Consider the following 11,899-nt stretch of genomic DNA (forward strand, 5'->3'; position numbering starts at 1 on the left):
CGTCCACTCCCAGGCAACCCTGTCCGGATGCCCCCTCTAGGCTAATCTCAGAACTCCCACCTGTCCAAAGGGTTGCCTCCTCACAGGCCATGTGAAGCCCTCAGGGGGGACCTGGAGTCATGAGTCTGTGCATATGGTGGTGGAGAGGATAATGGGGACCCCCGGCTTGGGGTGAGGCCCGCAACCGCCGTGGGACACCCCACCCAGGTATCACTCATCCTGAAAAGGGGGCAGGCTCGGCGCCCATAGCATAGTGGTTACGAGGCAGCTTTGGGGTTTTGGAATGTTCTTTTTGTGGGGGGGACAGAGTCTTACTCTGTCACTCTGGGTAGAGTGGTTGTCATCCTTATAGCTCACAGCAACTTCAAACTCCTGGGCTCCTGCAATCCTCCTGCCTCAGCCTCCCAGAGTGCTGGGATTACAGGCATAAGCCCTCAAGCCAGGCCAGAATGTTCTGTATCTTGACTGTGCTAGCAGTACCCCTGCACACACTAAAACCCACAGAATCATATAGCCAAATAAAACTGTTTGCCCGTATGATCTGATCGTTAAAAAATAAAGCCATCACTGCGGCTGCTCAGGTGGGTGGGCCTGGCTGGCCAGGGCCTGCATTGTTCCTCCGTCAGGACAGCAGGCGGGTCCTCACGGCTGCCCTGGCTTGCTGCAGTGATGAGGGTTCTGGCCTTGCTCTGTAGATTGTTTCTTCTGAGGTTTCAGTTTCTCCCTCCAAAACTGGTTGAAGTTGCCTTTGTGACAGTACAAGGAGGTGGGGCCTTTGAGAGCTGGGTGCCGGGAGGCCCCCTGCACGCGGGAATGGGCCGCTGGAGTCTGTCCCCTCTCTCTGCTGTGACGCAAGAAGGGCTGGCAGCACCTGGGAGTGGGACTTCCGACCTCGGCTGTGAGCCAACTCGCTCATGAACCACCCAGTCTCGGGTATTACCCTACTAGCAGGAAGGGATGAAGTTTCTAAAATTGAGTTCCTGAGAGACTACAACATGCCAACAGTTTCCAGGTGTGGACGGCTCATGAGTTGGCAACAGAAGTGGACTTTCAGGGCCGGGAGAAACCAGTGGCCGCACCCTCCAGATTTCACACATGAGGAAACCAGGGCTCAAAGGATTTGGGGCTGAGCCAGCCCCAGGACAGCCGCTGCCGGCATCTAGGTCTGGGGCAAACTGTCATTCCTTCATGAGTCAGAACTCTGTGGGGGGCCGCTCAGCGCTGGCACATGTGGGGGTCAGGTGCCCCATTGCACTCCAGACCTTCCTGGGCACCCTACCCCACCCGGGGACCCCATTCCAGCCTTGCTTGTCTGCTTCCCACACCTCAGAATGCACAGTCCAGCCTCTGAAAAGGGTTACCCCCACCACCGCTTCTCTGCAGGCCCTGGACAGCTTCCGGGGAAGTATTCTGCGCCAGAGTCCTCCCCACCCCTGGAGGCTGCGACCTGTTGTGGCCTGTCCCATAACCTTCTTCCTGCCCCTGCTTCCCCTCCTACACCCCCCGCCCCCCGAACTGGTAGGACAGAAGCTCTGCCAGGAGGCTTTGCACCTAATTCCAATTTACTTGTGGTGAGTTTTCATTCCTACCCAGAATAAAGGGAAGCAGGTCAGGACCTGGGTGGTGCTGAGCTCTACTCTTTGCTGGCAGGGGGAGCTGCCATCAGCCCCTGGACAGAACAGGGAGCCAGGCCACACCAAGGGTACCAGGGAATTGTGTGTGAAGGGAAAGGCCAACTGACACCCAGACTCTACCTCCTTGGATAATAGGAGAGGAAGGGCCCCCTTCCTCTTCTTGGTGACCCGGGACAGGAGAGCACCACTGGGCTGTGTCCCCACTTCTCGTATCAGGAGCAAGCTTGCGTGGCTTCAGAGACAGTCACCTGCACCTCCTTGGCTCTGACCAGGAATGTAGCTGTGAGGGGCAGGGCACTGTGGACAGCTGCTCAGGTCAGGCCTGCATGGGATGCTGCTGGGGACCCAGCCTGTCCTGGGGAGGTCCCCACTGGGCTGAGGTGGATGGAATGGAGGGGGTCCCAGGGGTGGAGAGGCTATACCAAGGCCGTGAAGTTCATGGCTGGTTCACAGGCCCGGGACCCGCAGTTCCAAAGGGACAAGGTTGTGGCCCCATGGAAGCACCCTCAGGACCACCTCCCAATCCTGGGGTGAGAGGGGCAGGTTCCCCCCCCCCCATTTCTGCAGAACCCCTCAGGGGGCGGCAGGGAGCCCCCTTCTGGCTGATATGCACACTGCAGGAAGTATGAGCCTGCTGTCCCCAAACTAGGACTTGCCCTGAAAACCCAGATTTCTAGCTGCTCTGAGGCTGGTGTCCCACAGCATTCATGACCCCAGGACGAGGAGCTGTCACCTCAGGTGGGGCCTGCTGAGCTTGCCCCTGGGGCATCTGGCCTCCCACATTGGTGTCATGACCCCAAATGGCCAATCTCTGAGGACAAAAACCGCCCACCCTTACTCCTCTTGAGTTGGTCTGAGGCCTGGGGACTTCTAGCCCTGCATGCTACCGGCCGCAGGAATCACACGAAACCGCTTGGGTCAGGAGGGAGATGTGGCCGGAGTGCTATGTGGGCCTCACGGAGCACAGCTTCCTGGGCCCAAGTCCTTGGCCTGGCCAGGCAGGTTCCCCCAGGGGCTGTTTCAATCAGTGTCATCACAAGGGGCCACACTCTTGCCCACCCCCACTCCCACGAAGGAGTCACAGCAGGGTGCCGACCACACCAGGTCCACGAGGCAGGAGGCCATGAACAGGCCAACTTTAATTCAGGGTGGTCCTGCTCGAGGGTTAAGAAGCAGCTCCCCTCTGTCCATGGTAGCACCCAGGGCTTCTGCTCCTGCCGGCTTCATAGACATGGGACATCCCACACGACTGTCAATTCATAGAGCCGACCCTGTGCTTAGAAGTCCTCTCCAGGTCTCCCACCTTGGCTGCTGGTGGCTCAGGAGCTGCAGTCCACAAGCCTCACACACATGGACCCCCAGGGCACATTGGGGGCCACACCTGCTGGAGCAAGGTCTCATCACCTGGCAAGATGTCCATTTCTCAGCAGGGATGAGCCACTGTGTACAGACCCCTGAGTATCAAGGGGTGAAGTCAGGGTTCCCTAGGTCATCAATTCCACAAGGACGGCCCCTGGCCCACCACCCCAAAATGAGAGGCTGGAGTCTGCGGCACCGAGGCAGAGGCACCAACACTGCAGCTTGCTGGGGCTTCCACCCCTAGCCTACATGGCAACTGAGGCATGTCAGGAGGCCAGGCCAAGGTAGGGACCCTTAAGTGAAGCCCCTACCAGCTAATGGGAGCAGCAGAAGTAAAAGGAAGCGCAGGACCCTAAGGTCTGACGGCGCCTTCCCCACGGAGGAGGCAAGCCGCATGGGGCTGGGGAACAGCAGCATGAGCAGCACCGGGAGCCTGGCCTGGCCGCCACAGGGGCCACAGCTGCCAGAAGCTGGCCTGGCCGGGGTTTGGTTGTTGTCGTTTAATCCAGAAAGGAGAGCAAGACAGCAGTGCCCACACGCATTCAGACTTTAAGCTGCAAGGGTGCACAAGAGTCACCCCAAGGCGCCAACCCTGTACTGCGTTCCGGTCCTCAGCACCATCCATGCTGACATTGGGGGCCCGGTTAGGCTGGCCATGCACCCAGACGCCAGAGGGCCATGATCCTTGGGGAATCCCCGTGAGCCCCACCAGAGGAGGCTATGTTACGAAGCTGCCACCAGGTCCGCCTGCCTGGGTCCTGCCTTGACAGGGACTTTTTCTGCAGAGGAAACAGAAATGTGACATACAGAAGGCCCCACAGGCAGAAATCAGAGAAGGACAAGGCCACAGAGGCCCAGGGGCTTCGAGCAAAGGGAAGAGCCCACCCAGCCCCAAGGGACACATCACAAACTGGAAACCCCTGGAGCTAACAAATGTGGCCATGGACAGGGGACAGGCATGTGTGCAAGCTCATGAGGCAATGCACAGGGCCATGGCACCCAGACAGACACTCCCAGGTTACCCTTAGAACAGAGCCTACGCAGCTGAATAAGCCCCTTCTGGGCTCCAGGATTGGAGGCTCCTCTCTCATGAGGTCACTCACCTGAAGGCCAGGTATGTGTGCTCTGAGCTACATGAAGTCACCCACCGCCTGGGATGGGCCAGGAGTGTTTTGTCTGTACCCTCTAGAGTTCCCTGCTCCCCTGTGAATTCTAACACACTCTAAAGGACAAGGCATGGAGGTACCTGGGTTCTTCTCGGGAAGGGGCTCTGAAGGAACCTCCGGCAGCTCTATTTGTTCCTGCAAGAAGCAGAGGTGAGGCCGTGATGGCCAGTCAGGGACACCAACAGGCACATGGGTCTCTCTGAACTGTCCCATTGGCTGCTTTTAGCTGGATTTAAAAGGAAATGAGGATCTTTCTACTGAAAAGGCAGAGTCTATGTCCTCTCTGCTTCAGGCGCCTCTGAAACTCCAATCAGCTGGTAGTGACACAGCCACTGCTGTGGTGGCTGCTCCCAATAGTACCCTGAGTATCCCAGGGGGCTGCGATGATGGCCAACTTCTGAGCTTTTCCTGGAGAACCCAGTTTACAAGGTCAGGGCCATGCCAGGACCAAGGGTGTGACACAGACCCCAGGCCCTCTAGTATCCTCAGGTCCTAGAAAGGGCAGCAGCACCCTGCTGTGAGGCAGCCACAGTGCAGGGCAGCCTCCTGCCTCCAGGCTGTTCTTCCCTGGCAGGAGGACTGGGACCCTTAGGAGGAAGGACACTCAATAGGTAGGTGGATACAGGACACCCAAGGGCAGAGCCAGAAGCCCTGGGCATTGGCAGCAGGTGAATGAAGTGCCACCCCTTTCTTGGCCAACCTGAGGGCTGGAGACAGAAGCCAGCCTGGGGGCACAGTGAGAATCTGGGAAACTGAGGCAGCAGCCACAGAAACAGTCAGTCAGAGCCTCAGCCTTATGTGTGCAGGCCTGGGAGTGAGGCAAGTCAACAGCCACAGGTAGGGACAAAACCACCATGAAGGCCCTTCTGTGGCAGCTGGGCAAAGAAGAACCTAGGGGGCTGGGGGTGGGGAAGGTACAGCATCCTGTGTGTTTCTAGCCCACACCAGACCCTCAGGAGACCAGCCCTGGAAACTGAGTCATTCAAGGCAGAAAACCTGTTATAAAACCGAGACGGCACCCGAGGGGACTACCTGAGTGAGTGCGCTCAGCTCCTCCAGGATGGCCTCTTCATCCTCCTGAGTGAAGCTTCCTGCCAGCAGCTCATCAATTTGCTGCAAAAGGAGTGGCCGTGAGGGCAGGGTTGGGGGAGGACACCGCCGGTGGCTGGTCTCCCTTCTCAGAGGCCCTGAGGGGAGAAAGTGCTGGGGGGGGGGCACCTACCCGCTGGTACTCCACAGCCTCCTGGGTCTCGTCCAGGATCCGCTCCACTTCTTCTATGGACATCACCTAAGGTGATGGAGACAAATGTGGAGCCAGTGCGGCCAACCACAGAGCCTGGCCAAGGCCTTGCCCCTCTGTCCATGAAGGGAAGTTACTTCTGTCCCAGGAGGGCCCTGCCCAGAGGCTGCCGGAGCCATGTGACTGGTCATTCTGGGGGCTGTGTCCTCTGCTGGACCTTTTCGCACCCAGTCGACTTTCATAGTTACAGGCAAAATAAGGAAAAAGTTGAGAATGTTCTCTGGGCAGCTGACTTGACTTCTCTCAGTAGCATGGTGTCCCCAGCCCACCCTCACGCCCTGGCTGATGCCTGGGTGCAGCTTTGGCCTCGAGAGCACTCCCAGGAGCCCCCAGCTTGGCCCTAGGGACCCACCTGGTGCATCTTGTTGAGACACTCGTTTCCCAGCCGCAGCCCTTCCACCACCTTCATCTCGATCTGTGTGAACTCGATGCTCTGCACCTGGGAGAGTAGCCAGACCATGCTCAGGCACCACCTTCCCAATGGCATTGCTGGGGCATCAGGCATTGGGGTGACTCTGCGCTGCCCTCTTGCCTGTCCTCTCCCACGGCCGACTTAGGATGAAGCAAGACCCAAGGGACGGCTGACTGCTCATCACAGTCCAGTTAGCAAACAGTAGAGCCACATCATTCAGGTTCCCAGTGCCAGGGAAACTCACTGGTGCTGGTTACTAGGGCAGACTCTGACCCACACACACCACCCAGAGGTGGCTTTGCCCTCCAGGCCATGCTCCTGCCAGAGCCATCCTGCCTACTCCTCAGGACCAGCGAAGACTGAGTCACCTCACTCAAGCCTCACCCACCGTCCTCAAGGGTCAGCTCTGGCCTGCAGGGTCCAAGGAGAAACAGGAGACTATGCCCCCTACTCAGCCCGGCAGAGCTGCCTCTGTTGCACCCATGCCGGGCAGACGACCCCTACCATGGCCTCCAGGCTGCTGATCTGGGTCTCCGTCTTGTCCAGCAGCTGCTCCCGGTATCGCTTCTTCTTGAGCAGCAGCTTGGCCCGTCTGCAAGGGGAAGCCAGGTGGTGACCAACAGTGTCTCCCAGATTGACCTCCAGGGCCCTCCACCCGCTCTGGGCCAACAGGGATAGCCCACGTGGTCCAGACCCCACTTACTCCTTTCTGCCGTCCCGCAGCAGCTGCCGGGCCAGGGCCCGCTCCCGCTCCAGCTGCTGGGTGACCCTCTTCTGGTACTGCCTCAGTTTGTCACGTTGCTGCTTCAGTTGCTGCCGAGAGAGCAGGCCTCATGTCAAGGTGGCAGCTGCCTGTAGAACCCTCACCCCCCTGCCCAACATGTGCTGCGGGGCTGGAGGGTCCCTATTTGGACACCTCACAGGCCAGGTGGGGCAGGCCTGTCCCCCAGGGGACATTTGGAACATCTCTATGGTACTGGTTGTCACAACTAGAGGGTGGCTCTAGCCGGACCCACAGCCAGGGCTGCTGCTCCATGTTCTGACTACAGAGAAGCATCTGGCCCTAAAGGTCCACAGGGCCAAGATGGATCCTACAGCCAGCCACAGTGTGGCACAGAGACACAATAGGACCCCTGAGGCGTCACCATTGGAGCAGGCCGAATACCGAATACCATCTTCGACCAGGGAAGGTGCCCTGGGGTCAGGCCAGGGAGTGGCTGCCAGTACTTGAAAGGTTTGGACACAAAAGAGAACACACAGGTGACAAGCACTGAAGCGCCACCATCCCACATAGCCAGGTCAGGGACCAGCATCCTCTCCTGGGCCTCTCTCCTTTGAGTGCAACAGATGTATGCTGGTGATGTACCTGTGAGACCTTGCCAACTGCCTCCCAACCCACGGGCTGCCTGGGAAGGGATATGCGGTCACGTACAGCTCCAGCCAGGCTTCCCATTTAGGCACATTTTAGATAATGCCAGAACAAGCCTGTGTGGGCTGGGCACTGCTCGCACTTCCAACTGTCCTTAGGGCAGATTACTGTAGGTGAATTAAGTCAAGGCAAACGCAAATCTTCAAGACTGGTGTAGCGGCTCGGCGCCTATAGCTCAACCGGCTAAGGCGCCAGCCACGTACACCTAAGGTGGCGGGTTCGAATCCCCAGCCTGGACCCGCCAAACAACAATGATGGCTGCAACCAAAAAATAGCCGGGCGTTGTGGCGGGCGCCTGTAGTCCCAGCTACTCGGGAGGTGGAGGCAGGAGACTCGCTTGAGCCCAGGAGTTGGAGGTTGCTGTGAGCTGTAATGCCACGGCACTCTGCCCAGGGGGACAGCTTGAGGCTCTGTCTCAAAAAAAAAAAAAAAAAAAAGACTGGTGTAGCACAATGTCACCAGCACAGACACAGCAGTCCTGTCTGAATGGGCCTGTCTCCTGGCTCCCTCCACACACACAGAGCACCCACTTTACAGAGGCCTGTGTGGCAGGCCAGGGGGGAGTTGTGTGTACTCCTTGCTATAGTGAAAGGTGCCCAGTAGTTCAGCCTAGGGCTCAGGACACCCCAGTGTCTATCTCCATGCCCAGGCCTCTCCAGCTTCTGCCCAGACCCTTCATGGGGTCATTAGCCGTGCCAGCTGTATACAGAATATTCTAAGTCTGGTCTCAGGGAGAGATTAGAGAAGGGCCAAAGGGAGGGAGGTGTGGCCAGGTTGCCCTGCTGTCAAATAAGAGATCTTGACATAGGGTCATGCCAGCATGCAGGGGCTCACTTTTATCCTAGGAAAACATAAAGCAATACAGTTGAGCCACTGTAAGGTGACCCCCAACAGATGGTTAACAAACTGGTCCATTTTGGGAGGTGGTGATCATAAAGAACTAGGCCTTCTGTGCTGACACACAAATGTGCAGCATGTCCGGTCTGTGAAAACACTCAACTGAAGGAGGTGGTCAGTGAAGGATGGACAGCTCTGGAGGGTCTGCTGCCATTGTTTTACTGCATGATTATGTCATCCTGAGCACCTGACACTCTAAGGACAGGAACGCAGACCTTTACTGCCTGCTGAACCCAGCAAGGTGACTCCTCAGCTAGTGGGAAGTTCTACTTCAAGAGAAACAGGCAAGTCCTTAAACATAGAAGAGAGGTCGATGCCTGTAATCCTAGCTCTTTGGGAGGCTGAGACAGGAGGATCATTTGAGCCCAGGAGTTTGAGATTGTAGTGAGCTGTGATGACACCAATGCACTTCAGCATGGGGGACAGAGTGAGACCCTGTCTCAGAAAAGAAAAAAAGAGAGAGGAGGGAGAGGGAAGGGAAAAGCGTGGAGGAGGGGAAAAGGAAAGAGAATCCCTTTGGGGCTTCCTGCTCTAGCCAGCGGAAACAGAGGGTAGAGCTGGGCACACCCCCGGGGCGGGGCCCTGCTGTCCGGTGAATAGCACCTAGAAACAAATGTGCCCATCATTTCTTTTTCTTTCTTTCTTTCTTTCTTTCTTTCTTTTTTTTTTTTTTTTCAGTTTTTGGCCGGGGCCGGGTTTGAACCCGCCACCTCTGGCATATGGGGCCAGCGCCCTACTCCTTTGAGCCACAGGCACCACCCCATTTCTTCTTCACCTGGGGGACTTCAGTCAAGAACTTCCTGTAACTTACGGGTTCGGAAGCCAAGGTAAGAAAGCACCTTTCATTTGTATTTTTTGTCTTTCAGTATAAAATAACCTACTTTTGTTGCAGAAAATCTAGAGGAGAAAGCATTGGAAAAGGTAAACTCAGCTCACATTTTGGAGTAGCTCTTTCCTGACTATTTTCTCATTACAAAAATGGGTTATTTTCAACACACGGTTCCACTTAACACATCGCAGAACTGCTTCCACCGAAAGTAACTTTCATATCAGTTTCCCTGTTAGAGACACTTGAATCTACAAGTAGATCTGGTTCAACTCATGATCAACTTCCCAGGGTCCAGTTTTGCCTGCCGGATCGTTCCCAGGGTCACAAACAAGCCGGCTAAACACTCAGTGCTGTGTGAGCGCTTCAGTGAGCGCTTAGCAGGACGCTGCAGACCCCAGGAGGGCCCAAGGCGGGTGTGAAGCCCACCAAGAACGCTCTTTAGATGCGCGACGCTCCCAGGGAGTAAAGACCCATTTTCCTCAACGCCCAGCCCGACGCACGGGGAGGGCCAGGCCTGGCTGTCCTGCCGCCCCCCGCTCGGATAACACCGCGCCAATGCGGACCCACGGCATCAGTGTACAGTTGGGACGCAGGGGTGGAGGGACAGCGAGTCCACAAAAGATGCGAGCAGGGGGTCGGGAGGCCAAAGGGCCGGTTCCCACAGCCGCAGCCGCGAGGGCACCACGCCTCATCACCCCCGCCGGGCAGTGCGCCTCAGTTTCCCCACCCCGAGTGCAGGCGAGGAGGGCCCGGGCTCTTCCAGCCCCACGGCCGACCCGCCGCCAGCCTCGGCCTCCCGCGCCTCCAGCTCTCACCAGGATGGCCTTGTCCTGCTCCGTGACCCGGCTCTGCTTCTTGCGGCCGAACAAGTTGCCCATGGCGGCCCCACCCCGGCCCCAGCGGCTGCGCCGCACCCCGGTCCCTGCAGCCACCGTAGGCTCAGGCCGCCGCCTTACGGCGGCCGCAAAGAGCCCGACGTCGCAGAACGCGAAACTTTACACCTTCTCATCCAAACCGTCCCGCTACGGTGGCCGCAAAAGACCCAGAGCTACAGAACGCGAAACCCTTTAACATTTGCAGCTGGGCCCTCTACACTACGGCGGCCGCAAAGGGCCAGACACCGCAGAACGCGAAGCCCGCGCTCAGCCTCCAGCTGCGCCCCCTCTGTGTTCTAATTCACAGCCCGCTGGCCTCGGCGATCACTGCCACAAATATGGTGGCCTGTTTCGACCCGCAGCGTTGTGGAACCTTAAATTGCTGATAGGGCTGGATTGTTCTGAGTGATGTGTTCATGTTCACCCCTTCCTGTCTTATCTCATGCACTCTTCCCAGGTGTTCAGAAATCTTTTGCAGGAGCTCCTGCCCGGGTGGGTTCTGAACACAAAGTGCTACATTTAGTGATGTAACACGAACTTTTTCGACTTAAAAGTGTTCCTTGCAAGGCCGAGCGTCTACCCCCTCACAAAACACAGAGCTTCTCCTCCCACAGGCAGCTCTGTGCGCCGTCCAGGAGCTGGAGGAGCCAGGTGTGGCACAGCGTGGCTGTGACACAGAAGAGTCCTGTCTCCGGTGTTAGGAGACACTGGTGGGCACCAGGAGTGCTGGGGAGTGATCATCACACTTCCATTCCGGCTTCTGCCTGCGTGTCCTGGCTGTGGGGCTCTGGTTTGGAGCATACACTGCATGTCACAGATAAGCACCCTACCTGCGTGGTCACCACAGATGCTGCTGTTGTGAATCTGCCACAGGCCATGCCATGGCTACCAGACCATCGCTCCTGGTTGCAGGCACATGGTAAGATGAGGAATCCCAGGGCACAGCGCAGGCCCATCACCACCCCTCTTTGCTCCTTGATGGGAGACAGTGTTTGGAGGGCCATTGGGATGGTGTGCCCTTGGAGTTCACTCTGGCGCCAGGGCAGAGGCACTGGGACAGGGGAGGCAGGTGTGCATGCAGAGTGTATCTCAGGCAAGGACAAGGCGCTGTCCCCATGATAGAAGGGGCCCAGACTCACCTAGCTGATACCTGGTGGCTGTCTGGTCCCTTGGTAATGGTGGCACTTGATAGGTCAGTGTGGGTCTCCACTGTTGCCCAGTTGGGTGTTCAGCAGTGGTGACCAGGTGCAGCTTGGTGAGGAGAAGCCCATGCAGCTGAGACTGTGCCTAGCCCATCCTTCCACCACAGCCATGGTGCAGGCCACTGAGCAGGCTGGCCAGTATCCAGAGGGTGCCACCATCCTGCCCACCTGTTCTGAGGCCAGCTCTGTAGGACCTGCTCAGACCTCCAACCACATACCTCTTCATCAGGTTTCCAATGAATTGTCTTCCTAGCCCATTCCTTCCCAGTCCCTGACCATCCACTGAAACTTTTAACAGCCTAGGATTCCATACCCATCTTGTCCCACATGTGGTAGGCAAGCAAACACACCATGTAAGGTTCTGTCCTCTGGGGGGAGATTCAGGGGCAGCTAGCTGGTGGGTGCATAGCTGCAGTCCTGTGGGTACGTAGCTGCGGTCCTGTGGGTGCGTAGCTGCAGACCTCAGACAGGCCCCAGGGTTTCCTTCCTCTGTCAGTTGGACATGAGGACGACCCTAGAAGGCCCAGATGTAGGTCGGGCGAGGGGGAGCAGTCAACAGAACAGGGCACTGAAATCTGAGCCAGCTGCTCGGGAACCTTCCCGGCACCTACAAACCTGTTGACTCTAGGCTTTATGTGCCATTTCCACCTGATGGTAGAAGGCAGATTCATGGCCATGGGGGCCACACAACACCGGTTCATGGTGTGACGCACAGGCTGTGTGGAATCCTGTAGTTAGCGGTTCAGATTTTATAAGACCCAATAGCAAGCCAGAAACTGTTTCTCAAAAGGAGAAC

General features: G+C 57.4%; 1 protein-coding gene across 1 annotated transcript; it reads right to left on the reverse strand.

Moving 5' to 3' along the window:
* Positions 1-2,739: 2,739 nt before the first annotated feature.
* On the reverse strand, positions 2,740-10,025 carry CHMP6 (charged multivesicular body protein 6). The gene is made up of 8 exons (XM_003786070.3): positions 9,842-10,025; positions 6,575-6,684; positions 6,376-6,463; positions 5,812-5,898; positions 5,382-5,447; positions 5,192-5,272; positions 4,240-4,294; positions 2,740-3,772 (listed from the first exon to the last, which is right to left on the reverse strand). Exons 1-8 carry the CDS (start codon positions 9,902-9,904, stop codon positions 3,717-3,719), a joined length of 606 nt encoding a protein of 201 aa, XP_003786118.1. The 5' UTR covers positions 9,905-10,025; the 3' UTR covers positions 2,740-3,716.
* Positions 10,026-11,899: the final 1,874 nt, after the last annotated feature.

This window comes from Otolemur garnettii, unplaced genomic scaffold, assembly GCF_000181295.1.
Source record: "Otolemur garnettii isolate 467f Iridium unplaced genomic scaffold, OtoGar3 scaffold00018, whole genome shotgun sequence".
In the NCBI taxonomy this organism is placed as follows: Eukaryota; Metazoa; Chordata; class Mammalia; order Primates; family Galagidae; genus Otolemur; species Otolemur garnettii.